This window comes from Dicentrarchus labrax, unplaced genomic scaffold (assembly GCF_905237075.1).
Source record: "Dicentrarchus labrax unplaced genomic scaffold, dlabrax2021, whole genome shotgun sequence".
NCBI classification, from domain to species: domain Eukaryota; kingdom Metazoa; phylum Chordata; class Actinopteri; family Moronidae; genus Dicentrarchus; species Dicentrarchus labrax.
The window spans coordinates 10,932,057-10,952,713 of NW_026136710.1; the positions used below are offsets into that span (position 1 = coordinate 10,932,057).

A 20,657-nucleotide genomic window follows, 5' to 3' on the forward strand; every position below is an offset into this window, starting at 1 on the left:
GTATTCTGTGTGTGTGTGTGTGTGTGTGTGTGTGTGTGTGTGTGTGTGTGTGTGGCTGTAAAGTGATAGTTTACTCAGCTCTTTCTGATTATGTGGAGGGGAGGTGGGTGTAATATCCAGGCTTTATGAATAACGTCTCAGCATTAGTAATAACAAAAGCACAACTCAAACTGGAGCCCACCTCAGGCTCGCACCAATGAGCGCCGAGCTCGTGCACACCGCGGCCAATGGCTGGTCCCGGGACGCTCGCGCACAGCCGTTTGAAGGGCGGTCCTCGCCAAAAATAAAAAAAAGGAAAGTATGGGACCAGAGCGGCGGAGTTTCGGTGGGAAGGTAGACACTGAAAACGGTCAAATATCGGGAATATTTCAGGATAAAAAGCTTTATAAGGACGTGTGTTTTGCTGTTCAGTAAGCGGTTGTTGCTGGGTATTATTCTGTATGCTCCGCTGTGTGTTTATTCAAAGTTTTAGCCAACTTTTGTGTTGGTGTGTTTTTTTGATTGATTAGTCGGTGGAGATTATCGGTAACATTCATGGCTTTGATAGCGACCGACCAGAGCTGCAAACTGAACGGGACGTCGGCGATTTACGGCAGAGTTGGGCCGAGGAAAGACGTGTTTCAGGGCAAAGCGGAGGGCTTTAAAACGCCCAGAATGCAGCCGAAAGAGACGGAGTATTCAACAGATGGCCTCCCGAAAGCCTTCCTCCACAGCCTGAGGACCCTGTTTGACATTTTGGATGATGGTGGACGGGGTTATGTCCACATCTCGGAGATAGAGAGCCGCTGGCAGGGCGCAGACACCCGGGACCTTCCCGGCGGAGTGCTGAGCTGCCTCAGGAGGGTCACCCCACCGCATGGCTGCCTCACCTTTGAGCGGTTCGTTGCGGGGCTCCGGTACTCCATGCTCAACCCGGAGAACAGCTCCCACTTCAGGGCCCAGGCTGCCGTTCACCCGCAGCAGGCAGCGAAGCAGCCCCACAAACCCGCCCCGCTGTCCACATGCAGCGTGGGGACACGGGTTGAGAACAAGGTGCGTCCGCTGGGGCCGAGCAACGTGACCAACACCCAGCAGCACCGGGCTACCTCTCTGCAGAGCCGGGCCAGGCCGGAGGATGGGACCGGGTACCCCGTGTGTGGACCGGCTCCGTACGGCGCGGGCTTCGAGAGGTCCGGGCGGAGTTTGGAGCGGAACGCCGCTGCACCGGGAGGCGGGTGTTACCGGGCCGAGCAGAGCCATGCCACCAAACCAACACAGCCCCAGCAGAGCCGGGTCAGGTCCATTGAGTCGCTTGCTCTGGAGTCCCCGCAGCTCCACGGACCAAGTAAGTGGTGCCATGAAAAGCCACATGTGAATTACATCTGTGCGTGCGAGTGTGGGATGGGGACATTGAGTTCATGGTGGATTATCAATTAAAACCCTCTCTGTTCAAAATCCAGATTTAACAGCAACACAAACAAAAACCAGATATTAGCTCTGATCTGATCTGAGGTCAGCTGTCAAACAGTTCATGCTTGTCATTGTTGTATCTGAACCTCACTGCTTCCAGCACATTTATTGATCTGTAATTAAACTAGGGCTGTATTTTTCCTATTAATGTTTCAATAGAAAATATCACTGCAGGACACAAATGAGAAAGGTCTGCACTCTGAGAATTAAACTATGTATTGTAGACCTTTCTCTATTGTGCTCTGTAAAATGTCAGGAAATAGTGAAAGAAACACCCATCATGTTTTCCCATAGCCCAAGAAAATTGCGCGTTTTGTCTGACCAACAGTCCGAAAGTCAAATATATTAAATTTACAGTGATATGAAACATAAAACAGCCCATCTGAGAAGCTTGAACCAGTGATTGTTTTATCATTTTAAAGAATTAAGATTAATTATTTGCTGTTGCATCTGCATTTCGATGCATGCCACATTAAGAATTTATAATTCAGTCTCTCTTTTTGTTTGTGCCTTAGTTTCAATTTGCTGCTCTTGCTGCTGACTTAAAACAAAGACAAAGAAAAGATTATCTAGACACTAAAAAGATGTGCACGAGGAAGAATAAGAAGTGGAGCTTCTGCATCCCTGAAAACTACCAGAACACTTGAGACTGAATTCTCTTGAGCCAGCCATTTGATTGCATGCATAACTGAGTTGATATGTCCACTCATATTCTAATTAAATTGGATGCAGTGATCCATGTAGTACACACACACAAGTGCAAAAATGTCTGCAGAGTGCAGGTTGTCATCCAGAGAGATCCTTACAAAGGTAACTTTACAAAGTGACTTTTTGCCCGAATCTCAATGGGGGTTAACAACAGTTATCATTGGGTTTTGATAACACTCTTCTCAGGTGTCCGTAATATGTCACAGCTTAAACAGGCCCTGTTCAAGAGCCTCTGCTACAATGGTGGGTGTCTGGCTGAATAATTGCCGCTATTAACCCCAGGTCAGTTCAGAGGTCGTGTCAGAAATTCCTGCAGAAATGTATCTATCTTGAGAGGTTTGCCTCGTGGAGGGAACACTCTCGTAGCCCCTCTGACAGGGCAGTGGTATGCATGTTCACTTCTTCAGTTTTTTTTTCCTGCTGAGCTGCATGTAGGCTGCCTGCTCATTATCTTGTTCATACATACAGGCTCTCACTCCCATACAAAATCATTCTTGTTCGTCTTCCTCTCACAATCATGCGAGAGTTCGCTCACATGCTCTCTTGCTCACTCTCACTCTCACTCTCACACACATTCAACTAATAGTCTGTCCGAGTTTGCCTGATCTCTGGACAGCCAGGCCTGTCTGGAGCTATAAGAGTGACACTCTCTTTGTCGAGCCCTCAGGGCTTTCGCTGCTTGCACCACTCAGCACTTAGTGCAGAATTTTATTTATTCTTTATTCTTATTTATTATTCTGATTGATAGATAGATAGATAGATAGATAGATAGATAGATGGATGCACTATATGGCCAAATGTTCACATAGTTCTGTGTACTTTCGTCAGTTTTTTGTTAGCTCAAATGAAAGGAGATCATAATGCAACAATAAAACCACATCACTAAATACCCACACAATGCCCTTGTGCACATAGTGAAGTGGTTTTCTGGGTTTGGTGTGGAAGAACTTGACTGGCTTGCACCTCAACCCATCTAACACCTCAGATGCCCTTCCCTAGAGGAAGCATGTTAATGGTGATAGTTTTTGAATGAGACATGTGTAACTTACTTTGTTCAGGCGTCCACATACTTTTGGCCACATAACATAGACAGCCCGCCAGTGACTATGCTGTAATCTCTCACATGCAGCCAAACCTTGTTGGATTAGGCCAGATTACAGTGAACAGGCCAGGGCTCACTGAATCACGGCAGTGGTGAAATCCTCCCCGTCACCCTGGACATCACCACAAAGTCCAACCACTCACTCTCTCTCTCTCTCTCTCTCTCTCTCTCTCTCTCTCTCTCTCTCTCTCTCTCTCTCCCTCTCTCTCTCTCTCACTGTTACTTTCTCTTGGTTTTGTGAACGCAGTAGTGATGTGCAATTAAGTCTAAACAAATCTGATACTTGTAAAATGCCTCATCTCAAAGGGAGATACCTCAGATAAATACCACTGAGATGCTTCGCCAAGCCTCCACTTGATCAGACCTGCATGTCTTTCAGCTGTTAAAGAAAAGAAACTAAACTCCAAAGGAGAGTAGAGACTTACATCTTTATATTTGTTATCTTTGGAATAATTGTCAACTGTTAAAATTGAGTTTCAATGTTTGTTCTTGAGCTCAGACAGTGCAGCTGACATAACAATCTTACTGTAAGGGCTATTTAGTAGCTACTTTGGAGCTTTCAATCATATCACATTTTCTTTATTGACCCACTTTCTCTGCAGTGTTTACAACCCACTGTGTTTTTGTCTTATATCACACATTTCCTATTACACTGTTATTCACTGTTCATCCACATATAAAAATCCACACAGTGATTGAAAGTGATTCAAGGAGGTTGTCCTGTGTTAAGATTTCTAGAGACTATATCTGTACAGTCAGTGTGTTTTCACTCAGATGCTTCACTGAACTCATCTTCAGTCAAGTGATCAAACAAGCGACTACGATTGGTTGCACAAAGTGTTTTATAAAACATTTTTGTTTCGCAGATTTATAATCCAAATGTTTCAGCTACATTATCACTCTGTGTTGAGGTCAGTGTGCACCACGTAGTAGAAGTCATTCTGCCTTGTTGATACATTTGCAGCGTGCAGCTCCCTCCTGTGGTATACACTGGCAACCCAAATTCATTATCGGGTCAAATTAATGTTTCTCTGTAGTCTTCTTCATTACTGCCTGTCTACAGATGTGGGTTTTTTTTTTGCACAGTGAAATTTAATCTCACATTTTCAAGATCAGAATTAGAATTCATGTCGACCATGAATGCAAATTTGGCACGTGGCCTTTTTAAGATAATCAGAATAAGAATCAGAATAGGTTTATTGCCAAGTACATTTTTACACATACGAGGAAATATCTTGGTGCATTGGTGCATAAAATATACAAATCACACAAAAATCACACAAGAATGGAGTACTTTTAAAATATAGATAAATAAAGATAAGAAAGATAAGAAAACGGGAGTGCATTAATGTAATGCATATATACAGGGTGGGTATAACAGTCAGTGTCAATGGGGGTTCCGGGCCTTGTTAATGAGACCAGCTGCAGACAGAAAGAAACTGTTATTGTGGTGTGAGGTTTTGGTCCTGATGGGCCGCAGCCTCCTGAAGGAAGTTTTTCAAAGAGTTTGTGCAATGCAACTGTCTGACTGTTTCCCTCTGAATAAGAGAAAATACATAATTCTTTGCACATTTGTGATATAATTATTGTGAAAAAATACTCTTTAAGACTTTATTTTCCACTACTGCTGCTTAGCTATTAGTTGTACATAGTGGTCAGAAATATGTTTTATTCCACAACAAATATTTGAGCATTTCTAATTGCCTAATATTTTCAATAAAGGATTACAAAGTGTTTTTTTCCCCTTATAGTACAACAACCAGCAAAACTGCAGTAATAACAGAGTGCATTCCAGACTACAGTGTTGTGTTGAAATTGATTCAATCTGTCTGTTTCACATTTGTCTAGGTGTTGTGAAATCAGGTTTACCAAGATCTCAGAGCGAATCAGCAACAGGATTTACTGGCGGCTCCAGGCGACACGGGCGAAGTCGGGATGAGCAGAGGCGGCACACCATATCCAACGGTGTGGATTATGGAATGGTTGGTGCACACACGCACACACACACACGCACACGCACACGCACACGCACACACACACACACACACACACACACACACACACACACACAATCTCTACAAAGTGTCTTAAAGGTTTTTTTATGAAGGGGCCACAGTCTTGAGTCAAGTTTCAGTGAGAAACACTTCTGGATATCCGTGATGATACAGTTTTTCATCAATAACCGGTTAATCCACAAACCAGGTTATGGGTCAACATTAGTGACGCATCGGCCTGCTGACAGCTGTACCCTCCATTTCAATCCCGCTTCTTTTTAAAATATCACTTCATTTGAGAACCTCTGATCTTAACAGGTGAAACCACAGTCCCTGCAAACTTATTTGTTTACTTAATATCACCAGTTGACATATAAATAAATATATAAACCTTATATGTTGGAATAACCCAGTAAAGCTCAGAGTCATGTGTGGCTTATTTTAATATAAAATACATTACAGTCATATTTCAACAGTATGGCAGCAATCAATGTACTGTAGTAATCATTTCTTTTCCTCTGTATTAGAATGAACTCTTCAGTCAAACAAGGCTGGTGGTGGTTGTTCTGATGTTTTTTGAGTGATTGTTTGAGTTGAAAGAATATTCTGGATTTTGTTTTTAATTCTAGTAGTTAAAACCCTCAACCAACCAACCGAACTGTTCAGGACCATGTGACACAGTCAGGTTAAAAGTATGCAGAGATCGATAGAAAATTAATCAGAAACAATTTTGATATTCGATTAATAGTTGAATCATTCATCAAAAGTGCCTGGTTCCAGCTTCTCAAATGAAGTGTCACCTTTGGCTTTGTGAAATTATTGTTATTACAGCCTTAAAGAAGTGTTTTCGGTAAACTTTTCACACAATATCAAAACTGACAAAATGTGACAACCACTGAATGATGGTGTAATAACCACATATGCAAGTAATTAAGGAAGCTGGTGGAGGGGAGATTTTGAATAGTCTAATGACATTCCCCAGTGTCTGGAAAGTAATACATTTTAAATAATTCGGTTTAATTTTAGTTGTGTGTGAGTTGGGTAAAAGAGGATCAGTAGTGAAAAACCTTCAGAACTCAAACTTTGATGATCTCCTGGTTATAACAAAGATTGATACATGTCAAAAAATATTTTATTTACATGGAAAAGTAAATAGTTGAGGCATGAAAATTCCAGAAAATGTAAACAGAAAAAGGTTTTGTAGTACAGGCTCTTCTCCATTTTGCTTTCCATTGGCCCCCACATTCTCCTCCCATCCCTCTGCCCACTGCCTCCCCCTCACTCTGCCCCTCCCACCCTCCAGTCCAGAGCTCATGCCTCCCTTCACTGTCCGTCTCTCCCCCTGCCTCAACATTCCTCTCTCTAGCTCGCCTCCTCTCCCTCTTTCTCTCCCTGTTTGTGTCGCCGTCTTCGTCTCTTTTTCCCCTTTGGCCTCTGTGTCTGGAGACGCTTACTGACCGACTCCCCTCCTTCTCCCTCCCTCCCTCCCTGCCCCTCTCCTCCTCCCCCTCCCCTGCAACCCACCCACCCACCCAGGCCGACTTGGCCCGCTGTTGCCCTGATGGTAGTGAGCCGGGTCGGGCCCAGGGGCCTGGTAGAAATAGAGGACTCGTTCGGCCGACCCGGCCCAGCCTGGACGGCTGTGTGGGCTGCCTACACTACCGTCTTCATCCCCCTCAGCAGTAGCCTCTACAGCAGCAAGGCCCTGCACTTTTTCCTCTGGGTGAGTAGGACTAGAGGGAGAGAAGGAAAGGGAGAGATGGTTGCAGAGGAAATGAAAGCTTGTCTTTGAGATGGTTTTTTTATGAGTGGATTTCAGGATTTGAAGATTTGCGTCACGTTGTTTGGATATTTCAGTGTGACAGCTGAGACAAATATAGGAGATTAAAAGTTGTGATCAAGTTCAGCAAGTTTATTTGCGCTAGTTTTGGGGACTTTGGGGCGTCTTTGTTGGCACTAACCTGCGGTCGTATTGTCGAACTTTAGGGGTTTTAACTAATGAGATGAGTCGATTAATTGTTCTGTAGATTACCAGAATTTAACGACAGCAATGTTTCAAGTCGTTTATAAAGTAAAATTGATGAATATTTGCTGGTTACAGTTTCTAAAATTTGATGATTTACTACTTTTTCCTATTTTATATCATTGTACTTTGAATATCTTTGGGTTTGTTTGACAAAAACAGCCATTTAAAGACATTTTTCAGTGTTTTGTAACATTTGATTAACTAAATGATTGATTGATTAATTGAAAACATAACTGACAGATCAATAATTAAAATAAACCCTTTCTTCTTTTAGGTAATGTTGGTTAGTTCTAAGCTGTTGTAGAGTTTAAGGCTATGGGTAGTGCTGAAAGGAGTCCATTAGTTGATTGACATTTCACTGATCAAGCAGTGACTTGAAATGTTAATCTAGTTCTTTTAAATGTGTTGATTTGTTGCTTTTTGCTTTTCTTCAGTATAAAGCTAAATTAAATATATGTGGTTTGACACTGTTGGTTGGACAAAACGAGCCATTTAAAGACCTTGGACATTTTGGCATTTCTCATCGTTTTCAGACATTTTATTAATCAGCTAATCAGAAAAAGAGTTGACAAATAAATCTATAAATAGATTGGTATACTGCCTCTGAGCTGCTGTTGTATTGTAGAGCTTCAAGGTTCAGACCACACTGTATCACGGTGCTTTGTAGACACAGTTTGAAAGGCCGTTATGTTGTTCTTTGTGTTTTTAGCTCAACAGCTTGTGCAACGGGTGTCATGTTATTGTATGTGCGTTGTTGTGTGTATTGATGCCTGCTCATTCAGCCAGCGCACAAACATACATGCACAGACTTTTCCATAACCTTTCAGCCATTTGCTGCTCTGCTCCCCCTCTGTGTGTATTTCCTCTTTTTTGCTCCCTTTTTTTTCTTTTTTAAACAGTGGGTCTTCCTGCCTGTGGACCACCACACATTCATGACACTGGGTCATGCTTCATTCTAGACACGGATCCTCTGACCCCCTCCTATTCCCCTAAACCCCCCTTCCTGTGTTCCTCTGTGTGTACTCTCCCTTCAGCCTCTTTGGGAAAGAGCCCAAATATGTTAAACAGGGTTTGATATTAGACACTTAAATCCTTTTATAGTTTATTTTTCCAACATGTATCCCTGCATTCGAGCTGTGGCTGTGTTTTAAACAGCGCTGATGAGCGATGATCACAGGAATGTACTGAGCTACACAGGGGATGGAGGGATGGAGCGATGTGTGGATAGAAAGATGACACACCAGGTGGCTGAATGCCAGCAATGAGGCCTGGACTGTGGCTGTGTGCCGCATGGACAGCCTGGTCAGCACAACTCAATGCAGCCTTACTGGGGTGCACGCACACACACACATTCACACACACACACACACACACACACACACACACACATATACATCTCTCCCTCTTTCTCTTTCACTCACACTCGCACCCACCGGGGCAGCCATAGTTGAAGTGGGTCTGCTGTTTACCCCATTCTTAGGTTGCTGTGCGGTTGCCATGGCGCTGGTCTGGTTGCTCCTCTAAACATTGTTCAGGATGGGAGAGAGAGTCCGGCACAATTGGTATGGCGCCATTGTCTCCGCCAGCACAAAAGAGTTTGCTGCAGATGCCCTTGTGAAAAGATGGGAGTTTGTCTACCATGCAGGCTGCCGGTATCCTGAAATCAATCATTAGATTTAATCTTGGCAGCGATCTGAATGCTCTCTTAGTGATGGCATGGGACATATGAAAATTAAATGTTTTTTTTTCAATGGTGTCTCTATATGTGAGATCTGTGCAGAAAGTGGCTTCAGGCGGAGTTTGTTTTTGTCTGTTTTTAATCACATTTTCCTTTTCACCCCTTTCCTGTCCCAACTTTTCACTCTCCAACAACACACTCTCCTTATATAACTTTCTCTTACACAGTTGAAGCAAATGAAAGAGCTGGAGCAGGAGAAGGACTCGCTGCTGGCGGGTCTGGAGGTGGTGGAGCGGGCCCGCGACTGGTACCAGGGCCAAATCCATAATGTCACAGAAAGACAGCGGCAGGTCGGCCAGAGCTCCCACTGCACGGTCGGTTCAAACACTGGTCTTTTCAAAAGCACACATAAAAAGTATTGGCGATGCAACCTCTTGTATTTGACTGATACAACATCTATGAACTATACATCTGTTGGGAGAGATTTTACAGTTTTATCTAAACATAAACCATAAGTATCAGATTTTGTTGTCAGTCTGTCATTTGTTCATGTTCAGCAGACCAACAGGGTAAAATGCTTTGTGGTATAGGAAGAGACGGACACAGTACAGTCAGTAATCTATCATTGTTTTGTTTCCACTATGAACTGGCAGCTGAAGAATATTTTCTCAAGTGTTGAAAAAATAATCAGATAGTGTTGTTCCTCAGAGTATTCGTCAATGTTTTAGCTTGATTTGAACTAAAACTTGCCTTGTTTGACTTGTCCTTGAAATATTATTTTAACAAGTATGGAGTTGCTTGAGTTCCCCTCTTCCCAATGCCTGTCCAACTCTTTCATTGCTTTTTATTATAAAAGAGAATTAGTTCTTAAGCTGGGAAATTAACTTAACAAAAACTAATTAACAAATCTACCAGGTACTGAGATAAAAATGTGCATTACAGCCACTCAGTAGTAAATCATTGTTTTGTGTGTACTAATTTCCCACCCTGAGTTCTCAATTGACTAATCTGGTCAAATAAAGATCAAATAAATAAATAAAATGCCTTCAGAGCAGCGTGTCATTCTGAGAAAGGCATTCTGGGAAAGTTAGTAAACTGCCAACTTGAGAACCAGATGAGGCAGATTAATGGGAACTTGACAGTCCGTCCAGGAAGCTGTGACGTTGCAGTCGCAACACCTAATGTAAATTCAACCAATCTCCTTGAACTCTCCGTGACCTTGCGATTATGTCTAATCACAAATTTCACCTTCACCAATCGTAGCAGTCCCCTGTGCAAAACGTATAGCCATATGTCACCAGACTACCTCTTTATTCTGTCTGGAACAAGTTGCCCTAAACGTTTTATTGATTATCAGAAAAAAACAGAACAATTTTTGCAGTTTTCACTTTCACTTTTGCAACATGCATTACAACCTTTTTTTAGAAAAGTCCTCGAGGGACTGACTTGGGTACTCCCGACAAAGTAAAGTACCAGTCAGTGTTTTATCTTCCTAACCTTTTCTCTTATTTATTAGGTTATGTTAACCTCCTCGGACTACAGCTTGTCCTTTGTTAGGTTCCACCTTGTCATGACATTTCTCAGACTACTACTTTTTTCACTACTATCTTGAATTTTGTACTAATTGTCTTTTATGTTCTCTCCTCTCAGGATTTCTTCACAGAAGCCAGTCAGAGTCGCATGAATGTTCTAATACCCAAATTGCAAGAAGTCAACCGCTGCCTTAATGATCTTATATCCTCCAGTGGGATGGTGAGTTTGTAAAGGCAATCTAAATATAATGTAAATATAAATGAGTGGCTAGCATTCAACTAGTCTGGTCTTGCTGTTAAGACCACATTGAGCATATGGATGGATATATGCATAAAGTTTTATAGATGTTTGGTGCACTACACTATTAGGATCTATCGTGGTTGTTGTGATTCACTGAAGCACAAAACTAGAACTGCACAGTGTTTATGTGATTGTTTTAAGTGATTCTCATGATTGCCACTTTTATCAGATGACCTATTTATAATTTTATTTTAGCTAATTAAGGAAAATTTGGTTATATGTGATGATTTCTAGGCATCATAGCGGCATTGACACTTGGCCACTCACTTTGGTCCAGACTGAAATACTGCACCAGTTATTGGATGCAATGCCATTTTATGGTCCCCAGAGAATGAATCCTAATGACTTTGGGGATTTCCTGACTTTTTCCCTGGAGCCAACATGAGTTCCACATATGTGGTCTTGACTGAAATAGATCAACAACTAGAAGATTAATTGCCATGAAATTCTGTGCGCACATTCATGTCCCCCTCAGGATGAATTATAAAAACGTTTTTAATGTAGCGCCATTATCAGGTCAAAAATGTAATTTGTCCAAACCTTTGGTTTATAAAATACAGTGTCTTCATTCTCATTAGCCTCAGCTGTATGTTGTGTTTAGTGCAAGTGTGAATCTATCCTGAAGTCACCCATTGGTTTGTGGAGTATCGCTTTGTAGCCACAGGTTCGTAATAATGGCTCCCATGCCATCAGCAATGACCTGCTGCAAGTTGAGCTGCACTTATTGGATGTGCTTAGTTTTGACATGTCCGTAACAGGAAACAATGCTGGCTTGCCTTGTCACAGACATTGTCGTATTACAGATAAACAGTACACTAAAACATGTTTTTGAAATTATTTTAGACGAGAAATAGGCAACGCAGTGACAGAATATTGAGCTTCTAAATTGAGCTGGACAAACTCACTGAGAATGACTTGGTAGCCACACCTTTAAGTATACCCTGCTTTATCATCTATTTGACTATAAATGGCAAATTAAATAATTTACTATATGCTGGATGGAAAAAGACTTGAACTTGACCATAAACTCATTAGACAACTGTTCACTGAGCTAATAAATCAAGTGAGAAGAAGGATCATTTCTCCATAACACTCAATACCATTAGACTTCTTTTTTGCAACCCATGGAGCTGCCCCCTGCTGGCCATTGGAGAGATTGCAGGTTTAAGACATTTACGCTTTGGCTTCGCTTCACAGACCCGGATTCTCTGTCCACGATATATACTGTCAATGGTTACGTGCTAATTAGCAAATGCTATTATACTAACGTGGTAAACTAAGATGTAGAACATAGTAAACATTCATGCTCAACATCAGCGTTATTCTTATTTGCATTTAGCTCAAGGCACAGCTGTGCCAAAGTATAGCCTCAGAGCTGCTAACATGGCTGTAGACTGAGATTACTCAGCCATAAACAAAACAGTTGTTGTTGGGAAATATTTGCGACCCAAAGCTGAAAATAGCAAATATGAAATCCCTGTCTGAACCTGAAAAATATAGGCTGGGTATGTTAGACATGTAAATTATGACATGTAACGACAAAGCAGCTCTATTCATATTATGTCACAGTTTAACACTGGTTCCTCTTTGTTTCCCAGCAGTCGTTTCCTTCCAGCTCTGCTCAGACAGCAGCGCTCGCAGCTAACCCCCAGCCTCCGGGTCCAGCTCCTCCACAAGCCATCCAGAGACTGAAGGACCAGAACCGACTTCTCACACAGGTTAACATAGTCTACATACTGCCAATAGATACAAGTCATTAATACAAGTCATCAGTACTGATGTTCTCTTTTCCCTTTTTCTCCCTCATTAAGGAGGTGACAGAGAGGAGCGAGCGGATCGCCCAGCTGGAGCAAGAAAAGTCGGCCTTGATAAAACAGCTTTTTGAGGCTCGAGCCCGCAGTGCCCAAGACACCAGCACCATGGATTCCACCTTCATCTGAGAACAATTACACTCCACGCAACACCGTAACATCACCATGTTTCAGCTAGGAATCATCATGCCGCTGGTCTGGAGCAAAACTTTTATAAGACTGAACCCGACTGTTGTTTACCCGCACCTGTAGCAGTGACGCACCTTTAGTTATGGCACGCCAACTCCCTCGACTGCAGCGGCACGTGACCCCTCCACTCCAAACCAATTCATGCACTACCTAGATGTGAACACTCCGAGGAATACCTGACCCAAATGACTTAACCTGAGAGTCCAAAGACTCTTTTACTTTATGCCTTCACATTTCCAGAGTGAACACTCAAACTGGATAAGACTGGAACACTTTCAAGAAACCAGTCGGGTCTCATGAGATCCCATCACTCCATTGCTCGCATGATTACAGCATATGCAAGATCTCCCACTCCCACTCCCAAAAGACTTCTGTTTTTTACTTCTGCTGCTCGACTGCACAGGCAATGGAAAAAAACATAAACTTAATGGTCCTAAAAGGTATTGGACAATAGGGGGGATGGTTTCTGTTGGAATAAAATGCCATATTCTCACAATTTAATACGAAAACAAAAATCATCAGCTGCATCTGCTTGCTGTGACCTATCAGTTACATTTTTTGTTTAAATCTTTTAAGTTTGGTACTTTTATCTAAATAATAATAAGATACACTTTGCCCATGTCTTTCCTTCCTTTTAATGTAAATTGATAATGTTTACCTGACATTTGGCTTTCTGGGTTTTAGAGTGTTTAATATCAAACACAGAGGGAAAGGAATTACTGCAAAGAGCTGTTTTTATAGTATGTTTAATGTTAAGACCTGTCATGAATTTTGAGATGTTTTTTGTTTTTTGGTAAAGATTAAAAAAAGAGATGGGAGGAAAGCCTAACAAGCCATCGAGATGCAGAGGCAGAGATGGGTGAGAGAAGTTTGGAAGTTTGCACGTAGAAGAGAGCTGAGGAGGATAAACACGGTAGAGGGCGAATGGGTCGGAGACTGAGCTCCTCGATTGGGAGATCTGATGTCATGTCAGAAACAAAAAGGAAAAAAAAAATCACTTTGGCTATCTAGTGCTACATCCCCTGTATGTCTTTACAGTGGATTATTTGCATGGGTCATGTTTTCAATTTAAAAGTATTTATCTTCTGAAGAGATTTCTGTTTGAAACTTGGAGATTAAACGTTAGCGCAGATGTAAAAAAAACAAACAAAATGTTTTCCTTGTATGAGTCTTTACCAGGTTGGCTTTAGACTAAAACTGTAAAAACATTCAGCCATCCACAAGTTTACAAGATAAATATTTAGTTAGTGGGTGGCGGTAGAAGAAAAAAAAAACGTAGTTTTATAATGGATCTGTATGGTACTGCTGGGAAGACTGCACTTAACATATTGTTGATGTCTGTTTCCCATTTGTTTGATTGTATTGTTTCTTGCTGCTCGAACTGCATTATGTGTGAGTGAAACTCTTTTCCTTCTGCTTCCTATCAAGAGTTCTCAAACTTCTGATAAAATGTAAAATATTAAATACCACCAAACAAACGCTAGATGAGGTTCTGTGGTTCTTTTCAGTGTGTTTTTCTCATTACTTTAAGTCTCTATCAAACCGATGTGGTTGATGATATGTCTGTTCTGAAAATGGAAGAAGATCATAACCTTATCTAAGAAACTCATGCTTCTCTGTGGTTTAACTTCTCCTTTTCTGCTTCCACATTTTAATGTGAATAAATGAAGTAGTGTTCCTTTGGCTGTTTAACAGGAAACAAACTCAACTTTTAGACGAAGAATCAGTGGCTTTTTTCCGGATGGTCTGACTAGGAAATGTCCCTAGATAGTGAAAATGATCTGATGTAATTCATGCACCACATTTGCACTTCACCCTCAGATGTGATTAGCTCTGCTTTGTTTTTAATGAGGAGTATAACTGGAAAATTGGACAGTTGGTGCAGTGAATCATGGATGGATGCAGCTGATAATTCCAGCTCTACTGCATGTTGGTCACCAGTTTTTTCATTGCATACGCAATATATTTGCAAATTGACATTTTTAAAGCCCCCCTTTCACTCATAAATGTGGTTCACTCGGATGTTTGAGCTTCACCGTGCAGGATAGTAGAAGTATGTACAGAGTTTAACACACCAAGGCTGTTGTCACGTTCAGCTGCTGAAGGGGGAAAGTTCCTCTGTGCTCACCTAAAATCTGAGTTTAACATGTGAATGTACGAGCAGGAAGCCAATCACGGTTCAATATGCAACTTAACACGTGTGATGTGGGTACTTGAAACCTCCAGGTCACATTCACTGAGAGTGGACAGGAGACAACCTGCTACTTTGACAGAATGTGTTCATGTAGGACTGCAAAGATCACAGTATTCAAAACAGTATTTTTATACAATGTAAAATGTTTCTGGTGGGGATCTTAACTGCAGCTGGTTTCGCTGTAACCTCATAATCAAAATTAGATTTGCAAACATCTCTTTCAAATCCTTCCTGCTATGAAAATATATGGTTATTATTTACACACAAACAGTGCTTAAACTCAAATTTGTGTACCTCTTATTTGAAACTGTGCATAGTAGACTGGTGCTTTATGCAGGAACAAGAACTAAACTAAACAAACAGAATAACTATTTGAGTCTCTTCTACTGTTTGTGGCAGGGAAATACAAGCAAATACATATACGGTATGTGCACGATATTGGCTCATGAAATGAACACGATATTGGCTCATGGGTATATCCCATGAGCCAATATCGTGTTCATTTCATACAATCAGTGATGTGAAGTCACAACTTCAAGAAGCTCCAATGATCTCTGAAATGAGTCCTGTGCGGACAAAAGCAGCTGTGTGCTGTCATGTGTGTGTTTCTGCTCCAATGCAGAATTTAGCAAAAACCTGTGAGAATCTTCTACCTTACAGGAGGGAGACACATCTCCTGTAAACCTGACACCAATACAAACAAGTTCAGAGACCGACAGACGAGATAAACAAACCTGGGTCGAGTTTCAACAGAGCTGTTCAAACAGGCACAGACACAGAACAACACAATGTAACACCACTGTATCGCCTGCACATTAATGAAGAAGTGATGGATGGTAAAACAGTCAACAGGCCTTTATTGTAACATGTTTATAGAGTATGATATATTGACTATGTTAGCATTGCAATTAGCATCTAATAAAATTGGAGTAAAAGGCCAAAGACCCTGTAATGGTGAATTGTGGTGTGATCTGTCGTTAGTTGAGATACAGGTCCCTGTTTAGCATGTTGGGTGCAGTACAGACCCACCAACGGACTTCACACCTTGAACCATGTCAGCCTCACGTAACATATTACACATCGTTACACTGAATTGAATCAGAAGTGATTTTCTGGACTGTTGCATCAGTTGTTTACTGCCGATTTTCCGTCAGGCACCATTGGTTTGTTGCATCATTGCCGATCGGTGTGAATGGATGATGGCTTGCCACAACACGTCCTTTACACAAATCTGTACTATATTTCAGTGCTTTTCCCCCCAACGCCAGCTCTCTTTCACACTTTTTCATGTCATTCAAATTATCTTTCTCATCTTCGTTTTATGATTATTTGTTAACTTTAGGTGTGATGGATGTACGGGAGGCCAAACAAGACATTGTGGCATCCAGAGGGAGATCCTCAGCTTCCACACCCTCATCTCGACACTGTGATTGGACGATCAGACAGGAGCAGGATCCCTGTAGTGTTGGGTCATCTTCCAAAAGATGTTTTCCATTCATTTTGAGGTGAGGGCTCAGCATTTGCTCACAGTGGGACAGACGTACACAGGAGTCACAAGGATTAGGTGGAGACTGGGGGGACACCAGTCACTCTTAAGAAGGTGCTGCAGAATCCTATTAAGCAGGTGAGTGTCATTTTGGCATGAAATTAAACTTTAAACAGAAACACTGCAGTTTTTACATAAATGTCTTTTGTCTTAGGTCTTCAATCTTGCAGGCATGTCTTTTATAGTGGCAATTATCCGCCACTGCAGACCTTATTAGATAATATGTTCTGCAGGAGGCGAGAGTCAGTTAGAATATTTACATGTTACCCTTAGATACGGAGCTAGTGGGACATTCCTCTTGTTGACATGGTGAAAATATATAGGAACACATGCAAACAAGTCTGCCCTTTCATGAAGCTACTTTCAATATACTGCCATATCACTGTGTGACCCATGTGGCTCTGCATGAGACTGAGAAAAGGAACTGGGTTGCGGCCTCATCAGTGTCAGTGTGACAGTGATGCAGAGACAGAGGGGATCAGTTCATTAGATGATTAAGTATCAATTTAAGGTAAGAAGTTTCAGTTACTATATAAAACTGCATAGAAAAAATTTGCATCCTGTATTACATAATGATTTATACTGTAATATGTGGTAGTCAAGCACTGTGTAAGTGAAATGGTTTTTTTCTTAATATTAAAACCCACAAAAAATAAGGCTGTTGATGCAGACTGTAATATAGGATAATTACACAATATGATTGCCTTTTCTCTTTTTGATTCAGTGATTTATCTGTTAAAATACGCATTTCTTTACTTTATTACTTTTTGCAAGTGAGCATGCCTCAGACGTTTTACTGTTTGGTGGTCTACAGTATCATTAAAAACGTTTTACATTGGGTATTTAGGAGTTAGTTAGAGTTTAGTAAGTCACAGTTGACACTTAAATGTCCACTGCTTAACTGTGAATCATCTAAAAAGGTCCAGAGATTTTATATGTAACACTTCCTGAGCAATGTTGCATGTGACAGAATTGAGCGACAGGTGCTTTTTAGGAAGTATTTCATCTGAATTTGGGATGGGTAATATGAACAGTGATATGTAAATATTTAGTGATCGACAGCAGACAGGCAAATTTTATCATGAACATGATCGTTCCACTCAGGTTGAATGGTCAAGTTTAGAAACTGTGTTACTGTTTTGTTTTATTTAATTAAATGTCAATATTATATCAATACACTGATAGAAATACATCTCTTAGACATGTTTTAAACATATATCCTGCTAAAAATTTATTTTTAGGCTCTGATCGTATCACAACTTGAGTCAGCTCAAGATATAGATAGAACATAAGTCATACCTCATTTCCTCCAATTTCCTGGCACTTTATCAACTCTCTAATGAAGGCAAAAGATCCCCCCCAAAATGTCAAACTTGTGCTTTTTACATGTCGTTTCTTGCAAGCATTTTTCCACCGAGCAAACTAATTCCTGATCATGTTTTGTATATTATGAATACATCAAAGGTTTAAATACATCAGCCTGAAATCTCTTTACCTGTGGACAATGTCACAACAAGTGCATCAGTAAACCCTCCACAACGCAACCATCATTTTTTCAAAGTTAACACTGCTTATTAACTTTTATATCTATTTATTTTAATCTTCGTCTCACAGCTTTATTTTAATCTTTGTCTCATAGCTTCTTCTTCAGTTTCACTTCTGTTTTATTCTGTCTATTGCCTCTAATAACTGATCCTGATCTTTCCTGTTTGTCTGACAGATCTTCGTTCCTCGCCTTCCTCGCATCCTCTGACGACCTCCTTCTCTGATACGGCCGTCATGGAGGTTTTATACATGAACTCCTCCGTGCTCTCTGTCTCTCACAGACCCCTCAACGACACCAGTGGCCTGAAGACGGTGTACGAGGATTGCAAAGACATGCCTGCAGTTCTCATTTGGTACCTGGGCCTGCAGTTCATTAACATGTTCCTGGGCATCCCAGCCAACTTCATGGTGCTGTGGCTCATCCATACCAACAAGGGTGACTCTTCCACCTCAGATATCTTCATCCTTCATCTGGCGATTTTAGACATACTCTTCTGTCTCATCCCTCCCCTTGAGCTGGCCAACATAGTCTTCCTCAACAACAGCAGCATCTGGTATGTCCTCCGCTTTTTCTACGGCATGAAAGACTCCTCGCCTCTCCTCCTCTCCTGCATCTGCTTAGACCGCTACATGGCCGTGGTCCACCCCATCACCTTCACCAAGTTCAAGGACCGTCAACACCGAGCGGTCCTGGCCTTCGTAGTCTGGCTGATCACTCTGGCCTACGCTGCTGCTAAATGCGTAGGCAACATTGTCAACTTTGAGAAGGTCTTCACAGGGATGATCCTCGCAGCTTTCGCCTTCATGGTGTTCTGCAACATTGCGATCCTGTGGGTGCTGAGGCAGTCCGGGCCCGGCAGAGACGAGATGCATCCTGTGAAGAAGAGAGCCTTCAAGATGGTCCTCATTATCCTGGCCATCATAGTGTTCAACTACTTCCCACCTGTCGCACTGTTCCCCTTCCAGGACTACTTCTCTTCTAACGTGTTTAAATGCTATATTCACTATGTCGCATTTGGCCTGATGGACTTCAGCAGCAGCATTCAACCGATGCTCTATCTGTCCAAAGAAAAGATGGCATGCAACCTCAACTGCTGCCAGAGCGGCGCGACCCGGATCCAATAGGGATACGTGTGTTCCAAAGGTTTTCACATGAATGTACTGTTGTTGTGAAATATAGGAGAATATATTATGTTCTTGCTTGATCTGATGTTCAAATCGATTATTAAAACGATTTATTGTGCACTGGTTCCCAACCTGGGGTTAGGGTCCCCCAAGGATGACTCTGAAGATGAACTTTCTTGCCTGTTCTGAGGCAGACCTGAAAGAATGAATAGCTTATTGTTTAGATTTATAGATTTTTTTTAAAATCCCTATGCAGAAAGAATTTCTTTTAAGGCGTTTGACATTTTGGGAAATTGGGTTATTTATTTCTGGCAGTTAGATAGAAAACTGATATTTGCCTTTTAAAGGTCCAGATTTAGTGGCATCAAGCAGTGTAGTTGCAGATCGCAACTTCCTTCCTTCATCCTCCGAAGAAAGGAGAAACTTTGCAAAATGTGTGAAAAATGCATAATAAATAATAATATAAAACGCTACAAAACATATAAAAGATATAAAAGGTAACAAAAAAACAATCATTCTTATTTTCAGGTGATTATACAAACATACCTATGAATATTATATTCTAATTCTGCCAATAAATCCTCCTAAATGTTACACACTGGACCTTTAAATATAAACATACTGCATGCAGGAAGTTAGCTTAGCTTAGCACAAAGACTGGAAACAGCTACTCTGGATCTGTTAAATGGAAACAAAATCTGTCTGCCAGCGTCTCTAAAGCTCGCTGAGAGTGGTATTGGTATTGTCATCCAACTCAATGCCAGAAAACAAACAAGCCAATTTCCCCAAACTATTCCTTTAAAGGGTCGGTTCACCAATATTACAAAAACAAACCCACATACCTCCAGTGGTATGCCGCCATGCAAATAGCTTGGGTTGTATACGTTTGTCATGGTATAGAGATACAAGAGATGACATGATTAATCAATTAAACATTAGCTGACCCATGAAAAAATGTATTATTAACATTGTTTATTCTGATTCTGATTAAGCATTAAATAAATTTACCAGGTTCCAGCCTTTTAAGTGTGAGGATACTTTTGTTTTTCAATCATAACAACATCAGCATCATAACTTGAAGAAGACACGTTGGGCTCTGGGTATATGATCATGAAAATAATTATTTGGTATCTAAGAGATAACAAATTCAGAGTGACAAGGACGTTTTAATTTGTTACATGTAATTGTTCAGTGTTTTGAACACCACAAAATTTCCATTCACCTCCATTGTATTATGGAAATCTCAGTTATTTCTATACCGTTTTGTATTTGCTTTTCTGGTTGCACTAAATATATATAAAAAAAGAACTCACAGAACGTATTTGCACTTTGTACTTTAGTGAACATAAACCATAAAGTTTTTCATTTGAAATAAAATATACACATTGTGACGCTCCCCTCATCATTGCTGGTATTCCGAGTAGTTGTGTTTTAACATACAACATTTACTTTTCATT

The 20,657-nt window shown here is 41.1% G+C and overlaps 2 protein-coding genes across 4 annotated transcripts; both read left to right on the forward strand.

The window, feature by feature from the left end:
* Positions 1-282: 282 nt before the first annotated feature.
* sapcd2 (suppressor APC domain containing 2) lies at positions 283-14,273 on the forward strand. Of its 2 annotated transcripts, none has more exons than XM_051412816.1 (6): positions 283-1,324; positions 5,108-5,241; positions 9,185-9,331; positions 10,608-10,709; positions 12,389-12,508; positions 12,602-14,273. In XM_051412816.1, exons 1-6 carry the CDS (start codon positions 535-537, stop codon positions 12,728-12,730), a joined length of 1,422 nt encoding a protein of 473 aa, XP_051268776.1. In that variant the 5' UTR covers positions 283-534; the 3' UTR covers positions 12,731-14,273. The 2 variants fall into 2 exon arrangements, with proteins under 2 accessions (XP_051268776.1, XP_051268777.1); XM_051412817.1 differs by having other exon boundaries at positions 12,392-12,508.
* A 2,244-nt stretch (positions 14,274-16,517) lies between these two features.
* On the forward strand, positions 16,518-20,605 carry LOC127370440 (proteinase-activated receptor 3). 2 transcript variants are annotated; one of them, XM_051412483.1, is made up of 2 exons: positions 16,518-16,608; positions 18,251-20,605. In XM_051412483.1, exon 2 carries the CDS (start codon positions 18,310-18,312, stop codon positions 19,198-19,200), a length of 891 nt encoding a protein of 296 aa, XP_051268443.1. In that variant the 5' UTR covers positions 16,518-16,608; positions 18,251-18,309; the 3' UTR covers positions 19,201-20,605. The 2 variants fall into 2 exon arrangements, with proteins under 2 accessions (XP_051268443.1, XP_051268444.1); XM_051412484.1 differs by lacking the exon at positions 16,518-16,608 and adding an exon at positions 16,624-17,041.
* Positions 20,606-20,657: the final 52 nt, after the last annotated feature.

Bases quoted from the DNA above. Each gene is read 5' to 3' on its own strand.
- sapcd2 (XM_051412816.1), top strand. From the start codon at position 535: ATGGCTTTGATAGCGACCGACCAGAGCTGCAAACTGAACGGGACGTCG. The intron at 1,325-5,107 runs GTAAGTGGTGCC...ACATTTGTCTAG, and splicing joins CCCGCAGCTCCACGGACCAA to GTGTTGTGAAATCAGGTTTA. The intron at 10,710-12,388 runs GTGAGTTTGTAA...TTTGTTTCCCAG, and splicing joins TTATATCCTCCAGTGGGATG to CAGTCGTTTCCTTCCAGCTC.
- LOC127370440 (XM_051412483.1), top strand. From the start codon at position 18,310: ATGGAGGTTTTATACATGAACTCCTCCGTGCTCTCTGTCTCTCACAGA.